This window comes from Myxocyprinus asiaticus, chromosome 23, assembly GCF_019703515.2.
Source record: "Myxocyprinus asiaticus isolate MX2 ecotype Aquarium Trade chromosome 23, UBuf_Myxa_2, whole genome shotgun sequence".
Taxonomy (NCBI): domain Eukaryota; kingdom Metazoa; phylum Chordata; class Actinopteri; order Cypriniformes; family Catostomidae; genus Myxocyprinus; species Myxocyprinus asiaticus.
This window is the reverse complement of record NC_059366.1, coordinates 17,239,429-17,259,665: the sequence shown is the minus strand read 5'-3', so window position 1 is coordinate 17,259,665 and position 20,237 is coordinate 17,239,429. Positions and strand designations below refer to the sequence as shown.

Below are 20,237 nucleotides of genomic sequence, written 5' to 3'. Positions count from 1 at the left end.
CCAGTACCAATAATTATCAATAAATAAATAGGCTAGACAGAATCTGCAGACTTTTTCCTGCATTGACTTTTGGAGAAAATATGTGGAATTAAACATTGTAAAATCTTTTAAACAGAGTTGAGAGTCCTACACTCTCATTTGTAGCTAAAAGTATAATCAAATTGGGCAACATTTTTAATCTACACACAATTGGTAGGGTTATGAACTTTGTTAAAATGACGCCCGTTCCAGTTATTTGGATTTCTTCGTGTAAAAATTCCATTTGGCATGCCTTTATTATACCCAATATATTGTGCATTCTTTTGATGTGTTTCCCCCCCCCTTTTTATAACTTGTGGTAATATTTTAACCTGTAAAATGAATTTTATTGGATTCTTTTTTTTTTTTTAATGCTGTCCTGAATGTCTTCTGGATTTGTCTTTGCAGCAAAATCGAGACCTGGACATGTTCATCAATGCCTCTAAAAACTTTAACCTTAACATCACTTGGGCAACCAACTTTGCAGGTATGAATCCCTGACACATGTTAAGCATATATTGTTAGCATTGTTATCCTACATGAGCAGCATGTGTCATTCCTTCCTGTCACCCTGCTGTTGTTTGTCTCTGAGCAGCTGGGACTGCTGGTGAGGAAGTCCCTATCGTCTCCCGGAGTAACATAAAGGAGTTCAAGGATAGTTTCTCCAATGAGAAGTTTGATTTTCGTGGCAACCCCAACATTACTTTCTACGTCTATGTCAGCAACTTCACCTGGCCTGTAAAAATTCAGGTGAGTTGGTTTGTGTGCCCATACCAGGAATGTGCATAACAACATATTTCTGACTAAAGGAAGCCCTGTGTAATTAGGCTGGTTTCAGGTTCATTTGATCGGATGTTTCTTAAAGGGTGCTCACATAAGATGCATTCTTGCCTTCAAAAATTGCTATACGGGAGCACAACGGAATGGAAGAGAATGCAAGTGTCTCGAGATTCTTCAAAAGTTTGACTACTTGACATGGCAGGGTGCTCAAAAAACAACGCGAGAAGCTGTAGCGACTGTTCTCAAACTTATTTTTCACAGAGCAAATATCACAGTTGTCTGTGAATATCATGTAAAAGGGTTCCCACATGTCCTGGAAAACCTGGAATTTTGCAGTGCAGTTTTACAGTCATGGGAATGTCATGAAAAATGCTGAAATTATCTTTTTTCTTGAAAATAATTACTTGTCCTAATTAATAGTGGGTGGTTTTTCACAGAGGAGGCAAGAGAGCCTGTGCCACCTCAGAAAAATCGGATGAGAAAAATAATCGACTGTAAAAAAAAGAAAAAAAAAAGAAAAAGAAAACAAATCAAATATTACAAAATATGTGATTAAAGGTTGTGTAAAGCACTCTGATTTCAGATTTGGTATTGGGGGGTAACTAAGAAATACTGGCGAAAAGTCATGTGAGGGGAGGAAATGCCTCCACTTTGCCCTTATTGGCTTATTACCCTGTCATTCTGTCAACGCGATAACGCCCACCTCTCATATTCTCCAAGGGTCTGCAAACTGGTAGAAAAGGATGGACTGTTTACAGAGTCAACAACTGAACGACTCCGACATTATCACTTTCAATCATATCTGAATCAAAATGAAGCTGAAATGACTTAAAACATGACATTGTCTGAGTGAATCGGTTTTAGTGAGCGCTCGTACTGTTAACTTACAGGTGCTCCTCCTGGCCACCAGGACACCTGCCGAGGAGTAGATGACTAATGATCCGAACAGCCAAACGACAGTTAGTAGTAACAGATGAGAGATACATGAAATCTGCCTGTTGCTTTATTATTGTAGTTATTTTGAAGCGAAGCAAAATACTGAAAATGCATGAACTGCATGAACATACAAAAATATTGTATTATTGATGGCATGTTAATAATGTTAGGTAGAATATATTCCATATGTATTTAATCTGGCAACTGTGTAAACGTCAAATGGAACTGAAATATGACTGTTGCTGCATTATTATGTTATTATTAACTCTTAACCCCTACTCCTACACCTACCCGTCCCTTAACATCAATAGCAGCAAATGTGAATCTTGTGAGAATTTTACAAAACAACATGTAGTTACACAGTAAATAATGTATTGTATGTATTTTAATGTTAGTACATAGTATTTAAAGACACCTAATATAAAGTGTGACCAATTACATTTGTAGTTACATAGTTAACCTTACCCCTAAACCTACCCGTACCTTAACCTCAGTAGCAGCAAATGTGAATCTTGTGAGAATTTTGTTCTTTTTCATTTCTTTTTTGAGATATATATATATATGTGTATATATATATATACACACAGTTGTGCTCAAATGTTTGCACACCCTGGCAGAAATTGTGACATTTTGGCATTGATTTTGAAAATATGACTGATCATGCAAAACTGTCTTTTATTTAAGGATAGTGATCATATGAAGCCATTTATTATCATGTAGTTGTTTGGCTCCTTTTTAAATCATAACAGAAATCACCCAAATGGCCTTGATCAAAAGTTTACATATCCTTGAATATTTGGCCTTGTTACAGACACACAAGGTGACACACACAGGTTTAAATGGCAATAAAAGGTTATTTCCCATACCTGTGGCTTTTTAAATTGCAATTAGTGTCTGTGTATAAATAGTCAGTGAGTTTGTTAGCTCTCACGTGGATGCGCTGAGCAGGCTAGATACTGAGCCATGGGGAGCAGAAAAGACCTGTCAAAAGACCTGCGTAATAAGGTAATGGAACTTTGTAAAGATGGAAAAGGATATCTAAAGCCTTGAAAATGCCAGTCAGTACTGTTCAATCACTTATTGAGAAGTGGAAAATTCGGGGATCTCTTGATACCAAGCCACGGTCAGGTAGACCAAGAAAAATTTCAGCCACAAATGCCAGAAGGATTGTTCGGGATACAAAGAAAAACCCATAGGTAACCACAGGAGAAATACAGGCTGCTCTGGAAAAAGACAGTGTGGTTGTTTCAAGGAGCACAATATGACGATACTTGAACAAAAATGAGCTGCATGGTCAAGTTGCCAGAAAGAAGCCTTTACTGTGCCAATGCCACAAAAAAGCCCGGTTACAATATGCCCGACAACACCTTGACATGCCTCACAGCTTCTGGCACACTGTAATTTGGAGTGACGAGACCAAAATAGAGCTTTTTGGTCACAACCATAAGCACTATGTTTGGAAAGGGGTCAACAAGGCCTATAGTGATAAGAATACCATCCCCACTGTGAAGCATGGTGGTGGCTCACTGATGTTTTGGGGGTATGTGAGCTCTAAAGGCACAGGGAATCTTGTGAAAATTGATTGCAAGATGAATGCAGCATGTTATCAGAAAATACTGGCAGACAATTTGCATTCTTCTGCACGAAAGCTGCGCATGGGACACTCTTGGACTGTCCAGCATGACAATGACCCTAAGCACAAGGCCAAGTTGACCCTACAGTGGTTACAGCAGAAAAAGGTGAAGGATCTGGAGTGGCCATCACAGTCTCCTTAATATCATCGAGCCACTCTGGGGAGATATCAAACGTGTGGTTCATGCAAGATGTCCAAAGACTTTGCATGACCTGGAGGCATTTTGCCAAGATGAATGGGCAGCTATACCACCTGCAAGAATTTGGGGCCTCAGACAACTATTACAAAAGACTGCACGCTGTCATTGATGCTAAAGGGGGCAATACACAGTATTAAGAACTAAGGGTATTCAGACTTTTGAACAGGGGTCATTTCTTTTTTTTTCTTTGTTGTCATGTTTTGTTTTATAATTGTGCCATTCTGTTATAACCTACAGTTGAATATGAATCCCATAAGAAATAAAAGAAATGTGTTTTGCCTGCTCACTCATGTTTTCTTTAAAAATGGTGCATATATTACCAGTTCTCCAAGGGTATGCAAACTTTTGAGCACAACTGTATATATATAATTGTTTTTTTTTTTGGCCTTCACTGTCTGGTCTGGAAATGATTTAGCACACTTTTCCTTTCCCTCCCTCTTCTCCTCTCCTCTCCTCCTCCTTTTCCTTTCCCCCTCCTCTCTTCCTTTGCTGTTGGAGAGCTAACTAACCCTGTGCTAGGACGCTGAACTCAGAGTGTGTGTCTGATTGTCCGTCCACTATTCTAGAGCACATTCTCATGGAGAAAGGGTGAATTTCAGACAGGTAATGTTTATTCTATCTCGTTCACCTTCCCCTTCTCTTACTGACCTTTGGATGCCACGTATTGTCCAACAGAACTTTTGTTTGGATCTGCACTTAAATGTAGGTGAGAGGGGTCTCTCTGTGGAGGACAGAGGAACTGTTGTCAGGAGTTTTGAAGAGATCGAGTAGAGAGTTTTGCTGTAGACAAACACAGCTTTATAAACCTTCTCTTTAAACATGGCAGACTGAGTCTGAGAGTGTTAGTAGGAATGTTAAGTTGAAACACATGGCTCTTCTGAGTTAGAAACTAAAATAGAGACCGAGGAAAGAGCCTGAGAGGAATATGATTGATCAGAAAGTTTAAGACAGTTTTACTCTCTGTCTCCTAGACGTCTGTTTCTTTTTGCCTGTGGTCAGAGACTCTGTGCGGCTTGTGTAGTTTTTGGATGGTGGAAGGAAAGTGTATTTGTGTGTGAGTGGTAAATGGGAATATAGTAGGAGTTTTCATTGTTTTTTGCTGACTTTGTTAAACAAATCTTACACTGAGTGCAAGTCGTTTTAATGGTGAAATTAACAACATACTTTCTCCTTTCACAGTTTAATGTGGGGAGACAACTATTATTAAGTTATTCGAAGGTTGAGTTTCTGAAGAGTGTAAACACTGGCACTTTCAAAACATGCTCTGTTTGAGCAAACATGTGGTTCAGCCAGTGGTGTATGTTTGGGGACTATCTGTTTATTGGAACAGTGGCCTCGTCTAAAAGCTGAGGTAGCTGCCTTGATGCCTCACTGCCCTGAAAGTCAATTAATTCACAGGCGATTTGGGTATGAAGGCCTCTTGTAAGGACGCTGGTTTCTGATGGCCTTCTATGGCACCATGTCTTGTCTAATGATCTAATACAAATTCAGGTGAACTTTTGACATACCAAAGCAAATATTTAAAAACTACAATGCTTGTTTTGTTCACTAGAAATTGATTTATAAGTAAAAAATAGCAATAAAAACTTGGGACCTTTTACAAACTAATTACTGCTTTCACTTGTTTCATCAGATTTCCCGCAAACTAACAGTCACCCCCACAAAGTGCAAAATTATCATGACTGAATTGGCTGAAAAGAAAGATTTGACAATTTTATAAATCCATAAACAACAGCCTAAGATGTGAAACAAACACTGAGCTAAATATTGTAATAGTATTAAGTCATACTACAAAGTAACAGATGAATATGCGCCAGAATAACAGTTTCATCAGCAACAAATGTTATTTTCTCCTCCCTTTAAAACTCGATATGCCTATTAATTTTGAGATCCTTACTATGCATGGTTATATGTTTACTTCCATTTTATTATTTGCATTAAAGAAATGTGGCCCATTTTTGAGTTGTGACCCACCAGTTGTAAACCTATACTAAAACGTTCTGTGTTAGGTTAGGTTTTTCACATCACATCATTATTTCCTGAAATGTGACTAACATCAGCTATATACGTATAGTCTTTTCTGTCACAGCCACAGCATGAATGCCCATGTGAGACTGAGGTTGTCAGGTGTGATTGACAATGATAAGTCTGATTATTGTTTTATATAGTGTGTGTGTGTGTGTGGGGGGGGGGGTTATCAGTGTGTGCTGGAGCTGTGAGTCAGGCCCGGAGTTTCTTTGAGGCTGTGTGTGTGTGTGTGTGAACATGGGGGTTTTGCTATGTGAGAGAGGCTGTATCAGCACACAGCATCTGCTCAATAAGAGCTCTGTGTGAATTTACCATCCACGCTGTGGATGTCTGGCCTTCTCTCTCTCTCTCTCCCTCTCCCTCTCTCCATCAGTGAAGATCCTGTGCTTATTTTGGAAATGCCTGGAGGAAAATAGAGGGAAGCCTGAGCTTGTTTGAAAGCAGGTGAAAGATGGAGAGACAATGACAGGATTGTGGAAATGTGTTCTCTGTCCCCTTTATGGTACATAGTTTTAAGGCTATGCATCCCTAAAATGGAAGGACAAGAAGTGATGCAACTTTTCGAAGCTTTTGGCTGTGGTCGCTGCTGCATAAATACTGAGACATTGAAAATTTATTATATTTAGGGCCCAAGCACTGAAAGTGCAAAATTCATACATGGGCGTGTAGAGAGGGCTCTGTAGCGCCACCTACTGGATCACATTGATGTGGCTATTGTGGGTCACAGTCGTAGCGCCACCAACTGTGGCACTTTTAAAAGACTTTGAAATATCCCACTTATGTTTACCTGAATTGCTTCAAATTTTTTTAGAATAATGTCAAGGCAGTGCAGATTTAAAATTCTGAAGGGATTCTTGATATCTTAAATAGTGTTGCCATGGCAATGCATTAAATGTCATTATTCCTTTTTATGTATATTCACATGTTTTTGAGGTACTTGGCAAGCTTGAATTTTCATGATATTTTGCACACACATCAGAGTTGTCGGCCATTAGGCCTGGGCAAATGTTAGTAAATGGGCATGGCCTGGGAGCTCTGTAGTGCCACCTTTTGACAAAAGTGGTGGGTTCAGTTTCTTCTACGGTCACCAAACTTGCTACATATATTGTTCTCATCAAGCTGGACAACTTTCAACATTAAATCCATTAGCTCCACCCAACAGGAAGTTGGACATTTTGGATTGAATGTGCATTTTTTGAAAATTTAAAGCCTTAAATTTAGGCAGCCTTAAGCCAAGACATTGAAGATGCTAAATTATGAACAGATTTTTTATATATCAAACGGTGTAGCCATGGCGAGGCAATAAATGTATGGTGAATGAAGGGAAATAGGAAGTGTCTCATATCTTCTGTGTGCAATGTGTGATTTAGATCAGAATTGAGATGTATGTTCATTCTTGGGGCTAATCACATGGATTTGACTATTTTGGGTCACGGTCATATCGCCACCGCCTGGCAGCAGGAAGTGTGGCTCTTACAAAAGACTTTAAAATAGTCCTCTTATATTTACCCATATTGCTTCAAAATTGTTTAGAATAATGTTAAATTCCAAATGCATGTGTCCACCTTACATTGTTTTCTGAAAGCCACCGGGTGGAAATGGACCAGTTGTGCTTGGGCCCGTCATCACTGCTTTCAACTATATTTCACGCTTGAAATTGTTAACCCAGTGTCATTTTAACATGATCCTGGGTTATTTGGTTCCATGTTTTACACTGTTTGTACTTTTCAAACACTGTTTGAATTTGAGATTACACACATTTGTAAAACTCAGGTCAGTGCTCTTATTTACAAATGTACGATGTTAAGACTTATTTGACAAGTCCAGCACACAACAAGCACACACCTATGGAAATGCCGCTACATAAGTCTGCTTTTATTGTTTTCTGGAACATACTGCAAAAATGAAAATCATAGACCTAAAAATCTAAGTAAAGCGCAGAGGAGCATTTGGCCATACAGTTCAACTTTTTTAACAGTTTTCCTGTGATGCTGAAACTAAATAACACTTGAAAGTTTATGCTCTGAGCAATTGCTGCATGAGTAAGCACTGAGGCAGTTTATTATTGGTTGGATGTTGCTGAACAACTTACCATTACAGGGCAGTGGTGGCTCAGCGGTTAAGGCTCTGGGTTACTGATCAGAAGGTTGGGGGTTCAAGCCCCAACACTGCCAAGATGCCACTCTTGGGCCCTTGACCCTATCTGCTCCAGGGGCACTGTATCATGGCTGACCCTGCACTCTGACCCCCAGCTTAGCTGGGATAAGTGAAACTAGCACTGTATATGTGCAAATGTATAATGTATGATAAATAAAATTATTATAATTATAATTACATTCTAGCACAACATTGTTTCTCACTGCACACAGGGCTTTAAAACTAAGGGTTTTAAAACGGTGCTAAATCGCTTTTAAAATTACAAGTGTGAAATGTTGCTTTACGCAAAGAGCAACATTTCCTGTTCCTCAAACCGACAGCCCAATCTCTGTTTCTTACCCCTTTCCTCTTGCTTTCTCCTCCTAGTTATTGGAAATCCAGTATATTAGCATATTGTAGGTGTGCCAATAATAATGTGATTGCTTGTGGTAACTAGATTTGCTTTGGGATGGAGAGTCTCAAATTGTAGAATTGCTTGATTTTATTGAATGTGTGGAGAGAGAGAGAGAGAGAGAGAGAGAGAGCAGTGTATCAGCAGAGGGCAGTATTGATACAATCAGAAACGAAACATTTGCTTCCATGTCCTATTTAGACAGACCAAAAGACACACACACACAAGCATGTTAATTTTATTCTCACTAGTTAAAATAACTGTTTCTCTTTCTTTCAGATTGCTTTCTCTCAACACAGTAACTTCATGGATTTGGTTCAGTTCTTTGTCACATTCTTCAGGTAAGATGGTTTGCTTGTGTAATAGCCAAAAGTAAACACAGTTTGATTTACAAGTATATGAATTAATCATTAAAGTTTCAAACTAAAATTTAAGTGGCTTTGTATATTAGCTTTGTAGTCATCTTTATGCTAGTGTTCTCCTAAAAGTTGACAAAATTTACTATTTTTAGCAGATATATGCATTTAAAGTCTACAGCCTTTCTCTTCTGAGAAAACGGACCAAAAATATTGATGACACATAGTGCACTACACTGATTTTTGTCCAATCAAATGCTCTCTAGAATGCGAATGTTCCTCCCCCTAATACCACCTGCAACCAACTACTAAATAGCAAATCATTGTTTATGGCTGTAATGTAAACTAATGTGTATTGGCTATTTTATAAAAAAGGGACGGGCCCTTTGATACGTCCCGCTAAAACTCTTCTTTAATAGGAAATATGTTGACACAGGAAAGAAAACAGCTTTCCTAAAACCATGTTATGGGGCCTTTAAGTCACTTATGATCAACTTTTGAAGTCATAGATACTCCTTTTATTGGGAATCTAAATTGTGTACAATTTTGGAGGTAGTGAGTGTTTGTGCATTTATTGGGGTGAGGTTGTGTAAGTGGTTTTGGGGTGTGATATGGCTTTAAGCTCTAATTCACCTCTTGGAGACCTGCTGTTATATGTTATTGATTCAGGAAGCAGGTGGCGTAGACCATATATAGAGAATACACACACAGTCTTTCTCTCTCTCCTATTATTTTTCACTTTGTCACACACACACACACACACACATTCCCTCACAGCCACAGTAAAAATTACAGCATGTGGCTTGTTATAGCTCTTATTGATTCAGAAACAGCAAGAGGATGATAAAATTGGACAATCACTCAGATCCGGTCATGCTGTATACTTAAGACACACATGTGATGCATAAACTTGTGCACACACACACAAACACACAGATTACATACATACACCCACCCATGGCTCAGGTTGGCCAGGGTTCCTAATCATTAGTTATGTCGACTCAGCCATGATGAATTGCACTCTTCATAGCCTTGGTGTGTATATGTGTGGGTGAAGTATTCCCAAGACCCAAAGAGTGTATTTCAACTCTGCACACACCTGCTGTTGTTAAGGATAAGAGTGCACCTAGTCATTTTTGATGATCTCACATACATACAGCAGAGTTCTCTTATTCACAAGAGCTGCATTCATTATGACTGGGCCTGTTATTATGAGGGTGCAGACATTCCTGATCTTTAGCACACCTGCTGATGTGGAGCTACCTGTAATCCATTAAACATGATCAGCCCCATGTGTGTGCTTGAGATATGACTTTGGCATGGCTCGTTGGAACATGTTTTTTTAAGGGGAAGTTCCAAAAATCTAAAAAAATGTTCTCTTCTTTTCCATTTCCTGTTCAATCTGTGTGTAGCTGTTTCCTGTCCTTGCTTCTGGTGGCAGCAGTTGTATGGAAGATCAAACAAAGCTGCTGGGCATCACGGCGAAGAGAGGTCAGTACTGCAGCATCTCCCTCCTTGTTAGCAAGTCACAGTCATTGTCTCGGCGAGTTGTAATGACCTCCCAAGCCACATAATGGTCTACCCCACTTTGAACTAACCCTTTTAATGTGACACTTGCATCTCCAAAAGTTGGCATTCAGACTTATTTATCTGTGAATTTGTCCACAAGTGATATAGGGTTTTAATGTCCAATGCCGATGTTGCTTAAGTTACTTAATTCATTACTCATTGGCGAGACTGTCAAGTGATGCATTTGAAAACAATACGTATATTATCGAATTTGGAGAGTTAAAAGGTTGTCTGTTGATTTTGGAATAGAAGGTCTAGCACCTTGCATGCCACACAGGTATTATTATTGGCTGACAGTCTCAAAGTAGACAGTTATTGGCCTATTAAATGGTCATGTCGCTATATCATTCTATCACAGTCAGAAAGATCATTGAATGATGCCAAAGTTTTTCACACTTTATGGAAATTATTGTTACACCAGACAATTTGAATTAGTTTAAATCGATCCCAGTTAGGTTTTGGGTCAGCTAACAACTCTAAATGTACCTGAAATGTACTTTCAACAATTTGTTGATTGTCAGCAATCAGCTGGTTGTTTACGTCACATGCTGGTCAGTTTTATTTTTTTAAAGTGATGTCATTGAGCAGTATGAGCCATGATTTTATGGCCTTACAGATACTTGAAGAGGTTTGATTTTGAAAGGTTTCAAGAGACCAATTTAGGTCACACAGGGGTGTTTATAATGGCTAATTTGAGTGTCCTTTAAAAGATCCTCTTTACCATCTGGCATAGTGAAGTGCTCTCGTCCAATAAAAAGTAGTAACACTTGCCGCCTTCTTTGTCACACAACAATCAATCACACATTCACATGCATACATACACATCAGCTTCTATCCCAGTGCTGAAAGTAAAACTTTTGCACTCTTCTGACCAATTAGCTTCACTTCATGACCTTTACTAATGATCATCTCCATGGCAACCAAATATAGAAGGCTAATTTAGGGCTAACATAACCCAGCAAACAGACAGAAGTGGTCTTCCATTTCTCTTTACATACACACAAAGTAACTTGGTGATGTGAATGATGAATCTCAATAATTATACAGAATTCTTCCAGTGAAACTCTGAACAAGGTTTTAAGTCAAGGCCTGATGGTGGCTTAATGGATAACGATATGAGCTCGTAACCCAAAGTTTAATTTCAAATTCATAAAATTCCAAATGCCTAACACTCGTCTTTTGTGGTTTCCTTGAAGCCTTGGAGCTGTATTAAGGGAGACAGAGTTCACAAATAACTTTGATCTCTTATGGTCAGGTTAAAATGAATGAGATACACTATATGGCCAAAAGTTTGTGGACATCCCCTTCTAATTAACAAATTTGGTTACTTCATTAAATTCAGTAAAGAAAAATCTTAATGTTTCTTTATGTAATGGCTTGGGCTTTGTGTGCTTCCAAATTTGTGGCAACTGTTTGGGGATAGCCCTTTTCTGTTCCAGCATGACAATGCCCCTGTGAACAAAGTGAGATCCATAAAGAAATGGTTTACTGTGTCTGGCGTGGAAGAAATTGACTGGCCTGCACAAAGCCCAGACCTGAACCCCACTGATCACTTTTGGGGTGAACTGGAACAGCAACTGTAAGTCAGGCCCCATCAACCAACATCAGTTCCTGATCTCACTAATAGCCTTGTGTCTGAATGAGAGCAAATCAATGCAGCCATGTTACTACCTACAGTATAGTGGAAAGCCTTCCCAAAAGAGTGGAAGCTGTTATTACAGCAAAGGGGGAAATTGATGCCTAAGGTTTTGAAAGCAAATGTTCATCAAGCACATATGATGTCCACACACTTTTGGCCATATAGTGTATGTTGTACCTGCAGTGTGCCCATAATTATGTTTAACAAGTTTTGTATCATGAAGTATTTTTTTAGATACATAGCAGAACATGTTGGCAGTGATGATATCCATCTTAAAAGATTCTTGTATAACTTTTTCATATGGGACGGTCTAATATGATATTGAGGGCTGCACTCTAAAGCAGTGGTTCTCAACCAGGGGGCCGGAACCCACTAGGGGGCCTCAGCACACTTCCAAGAGGGCTTCAAGTTTACTTAAAATTAATGTAAAATAAGAAATGTTAAAATAATTAAACTTAATTAAAATGCTAAAAATCAGATGGCAGCCTCGGTGTGGAGCGCTCCAATTCTTTTGTTGTGTTTGTTTGTTTGTCCTGTGTTTAGTAATCTTTTTCCAATCAGTTTCACCAGATACGAACTGCTGAACATTCGGCAGCACATACCAGACAATCTTTTCCCAGTTTTTGACTATCCGGACGCTTTGCTGGACATTTTAGACAGAGGCGCAGCTGTGCTGTTCAAGAGACGCAGGTGAGGGAAGCAAGCTGGCACGCTGGTCTTGGCTCCCTGCCAAGTATTCATCCAGCGAATTTCTGCTCTCTTCCTAACAATTTCCTCACCCATACAAACAAGGACTTTTCAACCTCTGCTGCCTTGTGCTTCACGGAAACCTGGCTGAGTGAAGCCATTCCAGACAGCGCGTTACATCTGCTGGGATTTCAGCTGTTCAGAGCGTATTGCTTCGCGGATTTAACGGGGAAAACGAGAAGTAGTGGAACATGCATTTACATCAATGAAAGTTAGTTTACAGATGTAACAACGTTAAAGAAGATGTGCTGTCCTAATTTGGAAGCGCTCTTTATTAACTGTAAGCCTTTCTACTCGCCGCAGGAGTTTTCTTCATTTATTCTGGTGAGTGTTTATATCCCACCACATGCGTGCATGAACACAGCGCTGCAACAGCTGGTTGATCAAATCACAGACACAGAACAACAATACCCGGATTCAGTTATTATTATTCTTGGGGATTTTAACAAAGCAAACCTCACACATGAACTGCCCTAATACAAACAGCACATTACATGCCCAACCAGAGACAGAAATATACTGGATCATTGCTACATAACAATAAAGGATGCATATCGCTCTGTCCCTAGAGCAGCTTTAGGACTCTCTGATCACTGTCTGGTTCGTCGTCTTCCAACCTACAGGCAGTAAATAAAATCAGCTAAACCTGTAGTAAAGATATGGAACTACAAGCCTACTTTGACTGCTCTGATTGGAGTGTTTTTGAGGCTGCAGACACCAATCTGGAAGACCTCACAGATACTGTGATATACAGTTTCTGTGAGGATGTGTGCATTCCTACTAGGACTTATTTAACATATAACAATGACAAACCATGGTACAGCAGAACTCAGGCAGCTTCGTCAGGCCAAAGAGAATGCTTACAGAGGATAAAGTCTTGTACAATCAGGCCAGGAACACACTGAATAAGGAAATCAGAGTGGCTAAAAGAAACTTCTGATAAGCTGAAAATCAAGTTTTCAGCTAACGACCCTGCATCAGTGTGGGGTAGCCTGAAACAACTTACTAACTGCAGGACTCCTGCCCCCAACACTGTAGGGTACCAACAACTGGCTGACGACTTGAATGTGTTCTACTGTAGATTTGAAAGGCCCAATCTCACACCCCACATCCGCTCTGACCTTCACTTCACACAAACACCAACACCTCCTGCAACCCCCTTCCTCCCCTCTCCTGCTACTCAACCGGCACTTAAGATCTGTGAAGAAGAGGTGTGCCGTGTCTTCCAAAAAAAAAAAAAAAAGACAATGAAAGCACATGGCCCAGACAGTGTTTCACCTGCTTGTCTAAAATCCTGTGCTAACCAGCTGTCCCCCATCTTCACACTGATCTTCAATAGATCACTGGAGCAGTGTAAAGTCCCATGCTGCTTCAAATGCTCAATCATCATTCCTGTCCCAAAAAAACCCAAAATCTTAATGACTACAGACCCGTCGCCCTGATGTCCGTGGTCATGAAATCATTTGAGAGACTGGTGTTGGCCCACCTGAAGGACATCACTGGACCCTTTCTAGATCCCCTTCAATCTGCTTATCGAGCAAACAGGTCTGTGGATGATGAAGTCAACATGGGATTGCATCATATCCTGCAACATCTGGACAGACCAGGAACATATGCAAGGATCCTTTTTGTGGACTTCAGTTCGGCTTTCAACATCATCATCCAAGCTACACTATATTGCCAAAAGTATTCGCTCATCTGCCTTTAGACGCATATGAACTTAAGTGACATCCCATTCTTAATCCATAGGGTTTAATATGACGTCGGCCCACCCTTTGCAGCTATAACAGCTTCAACTATTCTGGGAAGGCTTTCCACAAGGTTTAGGAGTGTGTTTATGGGAATTTTTGACCATTCTTCCAGAAGCGCATTTGTGAGGTCAGACACTGATGTTGGACGAGAAGGCCTGGCTCGCAGTCTTCGCTCTAATTCATCCCAAAGGTGCTCTATCGGGTTGAGGTCAGGACTCTGTGCAGGCCAGTCAAGTTCTTCCACACCAAACTCGCTCATCCATGTCTTTATGGACCTTGCTTTGAGCACTGGTGCGCAGTCATGTTGGAACAGGAAGGGGCCATCCCCAAACTGTTCCCACAAAGTTGGGAGCATGGAATTGTCCAAAATCTCTTGGTATACTGAAGCATTCAGAGTTCCTTTCACTGGAACTAAGGGGCTAAGCCCAGCTCCTGAAAAACAACCCCACACCATAGTCCCCCCTCCACCAAACTTCACAGTTGGCACAATGCAGTCAGACAAGTACCGTTCTCCTGGCAACCGCCAAACCCAGACTCGTCCATCAGATTGCCAGATGGAGAAGCGTGATTTGTCACTCCAGAGAACGCGTCTCCACTGCTCTAGAGTCCAGTGGCGGCGTGCTTTACACTACTGCATCCAACGCTTTGCATTGCACTTGGTGATGTATGGCTTGGATGCAGCTGCTCGGCCATGGAAACCCATTCCATGAAGCTCTCTACACACTGTTCTTGAGCTAATCTGAATTCCACATGAACTTTGGAGGTCTGTAGCGATTGACTCTGCAGAAAGTTGGCGACCTCTGCGCACTATGCGCCTCAGCATCCGCTGACCCCGCTCTGTCATTTTACGTGGCCTACCACTTTGTGGCTGAGTTGCTGTCATTCCCAATCGCTTCCACTTTGTTATAATACCACTGACAGTTGACTGTGGAATATTTAGTAGCGAGGAAATTTCACGACTGGACTTGTTGCACAGGTGGCATCCTATCACAGTACCACGCTGGAATTCACTGAGCTCCTGAGAGCGGCCCATTCTTTCACAAATGTTTGTAGAAGCAGTCTGCATGCCTAGGTGCTTCATTTTATACACCTGTGGCCATGGAAGTGATTGGAACACCTGAATTCAATTATTTGGATGGGTGAGCGAATACTTTTGGCAATATAGTGTATATATATTAGGGGTGTAACGGTACATGTATTCGTCTCGAACCGTCACGGTACTGACGTCAATGTTCGGTGCGTGCAGTCAGAAGAAGAATACATCTGAGTCAGTCACGGCAATCCACTCCAATCCAGAAGGGGGCGCGCACGGTAATGTAACACTCTTTGCTAACCGCCACAACAGGAAAAAGAGCAGAAGAAGAAGAGACCATCTATGCACCAACCCAAAACAAGAATGGCTTCTCCTAATGCACAAGTTTTATTTTTCATTATTCTATTTATTTTGTACTTTTATAACACGAGATGCTTTTCAGTTTTGTAGCTGATTGTGACCATATACCTTTTGTTTTTTTTATCAACCCTAGAAAAAATATGGCCTATGCAAGAGTGCATTCTGTTTACTGCTTAGTGCTTAAGGCTGTACTGTACCAACTACCTTACGGGGGGACTAAATGCCGCTAGGTGGAACAAACTGTAAGTTGCACTACTGTCTGTTCAAAATAAATGAAAAGAAACCTAGCATTTGGGATTAGTTGATTTTTCCTGTTGTACCGAACTCGTATCGAACCGTGACCCCAAAACCGAGGTACGTACCGAACCATGACTTTTATGTACCGTTACACCCCTAATATATATATATATATATATATATATATATATATATATATATATATATATATATATATATAGTCGTATTGTGTATTCTATATATACTTTATTTTCTATTCTATTTGTATTTATTTATTTTATTATATTTTTTTATTATTAAATATAGTCTTATTGCTGTATTGTATTGTTGTGCACTGGAAGCTCCTGTCACCAAGACAAATTCCTTGTATGTGCAAGCATACTTGGCAATAAAGCTTATTCTGATTCAGACAAATTATAAACAGACTCTTTCTGAAACTTCTAGAATCAAAAATTATCCATAATTAATTATTTTAATCAGACATGTCTAGTTTCGGGCGAGGGGGGCCTTCAAATATTGTCTTGGACAGTGGGGGGCCTTGGAGTCAAAAAGGTCTAAAACAGTGTTCAAGCCTCGTGTCAGGGCTCTTTAGGGGTCCCCAACCCTTACGCCAAATTACCTGTATGTTAAAAATTCAACATGGGGATAGTATAGTATCCCAAGAGTTTAAACAATCATAAATAAATATAGCTTTATTTTAATGTGTCCTTGTTACACACATTACATGTATTTACTATAGTAATAACAGTCAATTATGCGTAATTACAAGCAACTAACCCTAAACCAAACCCGTACCCTAACCCTAAACCTATAGGAAGTACATGTTGTTAATTAGTAATAATCAGTAATTACTTCTGTAATTACACTGTAACAAGGACACATTAAAATAGTTTTATTTACATGACTTAAGCAGGTTTAGAACTTTCCAACAAAAGATAAATTTGAGGTCACTGGTTAAAAGTTTGATAAACAGAAACAATTGCGTTTGTGAAGACAAAAATGTAAAAAAAATAAAAAATAAAATAAAAATACTAATAATAATAAATTGAATTTATCAAATCATTTTTTTTTTACTTGGGGTGGGTCCAAGACCCCCTTAGCTGCCCCTAAGTACGAACAAAGACATGCAATGTGAAAACACATTGTAGAGGTGGAAATCTAATCTACATCTGGATTCAATGTCATGTCTTTATTTCATTTACCTTTATTTCCATTTTCCATTGTACACTTTTTAATAGGTTTTGAACTCAACTTGAATATTTTTAGTATACATAGTATACATTTTATTTCTATATATTCCTATATATGTATACATTAATATTTTATTAAATATAAAAGTGTGTGTATATATATATATATATATATATATATATACACACACACACACACACACACATACACACACACATTTATATTTAATAAAATATTAATGATGTCTATAAAGTCTTAAAAGATGTGTATACTTGCACATTCTGTGTTTGTTGACATGCATCCCATTTGAAGATTTGGAAAACCATCTCAGGGTCACTCTGATGTTGAAACTGTAATTGCAAATCAGAAATGACCTTTCCTCAAAGTGCTCTGTGTGGTGTGTGTGTGCGTACTCTGCAAGAGATTCCAGGTAAATATCACAAGCCTCGTGGGGGGAGAGCGTGTTTATGACACAAAAATCAGAGATGCAGGTTATCAGTTTTTCAGGGACTGTCCTTTGTAATTGTAAGATATGCAAATGAGGGCCACTCAGCAGAGATGAGCTGATGTTAACAGACTGCTGATTATTTTCTTTAATCTTGGCAATGTACGTCTTTCAAAGCGCATCCCTTTGAAATGTCTGTTTAGTCTAACCCTGTTAGTATTTCACAAGACTGTGCCTGTGCATTTAGTGGTGCGCATGGTGAATTTGGGATCTGAAGGGCATTACTGTTGAATTTGGCGATAGTGTGTAAAATATATTGAAAATCTGCCATCTTTATTTTTTAATGTTTATTTATGGCCCTACAATTGTGCTCAAAAGTTTGCATACCCTTGGAGAATTGGTAATATACTGTATATATACCATTTTTAAAGAAAACATGAGTGAGCAGACAAAACACAATTCTTTTATTTCTTATGGGATTCATATTCAACTGTAGGTTATAACAGAATGGCACAATCATAAAACAAAACATGGCAACAATGAAAAAAATGAAATGACCCCTGTTCAAAAGTCTGCATACTCTTAATACTATGTATTGCCCCCTTTAGCATCAATGACAGCGTGCAGTCTTTTGTAATAGTTGTCTATGAGGCCCCAAATTCTTGCAAGTGGTATAGCTGCCATTCGTCTTGGCAAAATGCCTCCAGGTCATGCAAAGTCTTTGGTCGTCTTGCATGAACCGCATGTTTGAGATCTCCCCAGAGTGGCTCGATGATATTAAGGTCAGGAGACTGTGGCCACTCCAGAAACTTCACCTTTTTCTGCTGTAACCACTGGAGGGTCAACTTGGCCATGTGCTTAGGGTCATTGTCATGCTGGAAAGTCCAAGAGCGTCTCATGCACAGCTTTCGTGCAGAAGAATGCAGATTTGTCTGCCAGTATTTTGTGATAACATGCTGCATTCATCTTGCCATCAATTTTCACAAGATTCCCCATGCCTTTAGAGCTCACACACCCCCAAAACATCAGTAAGCCACCACCATGCTTCACAGTGAGTATGGTATTCTTTTCACTATAGGCCTTGTTGACCCCTCTCCAAACATAGCACTTATGGTTGTGACCATAAAGCTCTATTTTGGTCTCTTCACTCCAAATTACAATGTGCCAGAAGCTGTGAGGCGTGTCAAGGTGTTGTCGGGCATATTGTAACCGGGCTTTTTTGTGGCATTGGCACAGTAAAGGCTTCTAATTTTTGTTCAAGTATCGCCATATTGTGCTCCTTGAAACAACCACACCGTCTTTTTCCTAGCAGCCTGTATTTCTCCTGAGGTTACCTGTGGGTTTTTCTTTGTATCCCGAACAATTCTTCTGGCAGTTGTGGCTGAAATCTTTCTTGGTCTACCTGACCTTGCCTTGGTATCAAGAGATCCCTGAATTTTCCACTTCTTAATAAGTGATTGAACAGTACTGACTGGCATTTTCAAGGCTTTAGATATCCTTTTCCATTTTTATAAAGTTCCATTACCTTGTTATGCAGGTCTTTTGACAGTTCTTTTCTGCTCCCCATGGCTTAGTATTTCTGTGATCATTATGATTTAAAAAGGAGCCAAACAACTATGTGATGATAAATGTCTTCATATGATCATTATCCTTAAATAAAAGACATGCATGATCATTGCATGATCAGTCATATTTTCAAAATCAGTGGCAAAATTTCACAATTTCTGCCAGGGTGTGCAAACTTTTGAGCACAACTGTATAAAATTAACATTATTCTTTATTGATATTTAATTTTGATTATTGTTCTTTTGAACAGTTTTATAATGTCTTTATGGCATTCTTAACCTTGTGGCTCTGCTGCTGGAAATGAATGATGGATTTTTGATGAGACAGAATCACATTTTTTATTTCTGGATGATTGTACTGGTTTTAAGTCATGTTGAGGCAATATTTCTTGTAGGTACAGGAACAATAACAGTAAATGAAGACTGTCATTTAAAATTGTCAGTACTGTGATAAAGTAAAAAAAAAAAAACTATGATAATTGGTATTAGCAGCATTTTACAGTCTTCTTTAAAAAAAAAAAAAAAAAACGTGTTTACTGTTCATTTATGGCCCTATGAAATTAACGTAATTCTCTTCCCAATTACCCTGAACACACTTTTTCTCACAAATGCACACATAAAGATTAATAAGATTAAGATTTTCAACAACTGTAAGCTCCTCTTCAGTCAGCTTCATCCTTTGTGACACACACACACACACGCACACTCTTTTATTGATGAACCATGAATTAAACTGACAGAGAGTGGCTTGTGAATTAGCCGTAGTGGGAATGGCTGTCAATGTTCTCTCTCTATCTGTGTGCGGTGTAATGAGGTGATCTGATAGATTTGTGTGTGTGCGCGAGTCCATTTTACTCTTAGAACAACTCTAATGCATGTCTTACCGACTCTGTCCAAGGTCCGAAATTTTTAATAAATGTAGGTTTGTTTGTTTTGGTGTTTTTAAAGTGGTAAACATGCTTTGACTTTTAGAACTCAAAACTTCCTCCCCAGACCAAAAAGACCACTTATTGAAACTTATCTGCAAAATTGGCTTGTTCTGAACTTTTGCAAATTTCTGACCTCAGACAGATGATCATACCATGTTTGATATGTATGACTCCTTCAACATTTTTAGAACACTACATTAAGGATTTTATTAAAGTTGATTGTTGGGTGCTTCTTAATCAGCTACCTAGTTCAGTAGTCAGGGCACAGGCCTG

At 39.3% G+C, this 20,237-nt stretch overlaps 1 protein-coding gene across 3 annotated transcripts in view; it reads left to right on the top strand.

Annotated features, from left to right (window-relative positions):
- LOC127414220 (attractin-like) overlaps nt 1–20,237 on the top strand; it is a 110,217-nt gene that overhangs the window by 62,442 nt on the left and 27,538 nt on the right. For all 3 annotated transcript variants that reach the window (XR_007892764.1, XM_051652087.1, XM_051652086.1), the window contains exons 23-26: nt 427–505; nt 614–768; nt 8,422–8,483; nt 9,911–9,989. Coding sequence is in view for 2 of the 3 variants with exons in the window: in XM_051652087.1 (XP_051508047.1) it covers nt 427–505; nt 614–768; nt 8,422–8,483; nt 9,911–9,989 (375 nt within the window). In the remaining variant the exon portion in view is untranslated. The remainder of the gene's footprint in view (nt 1–426; nt 506–613; nt 769–8,421; nt 8,484–9,910; nt 9,990–20,237) is intronic.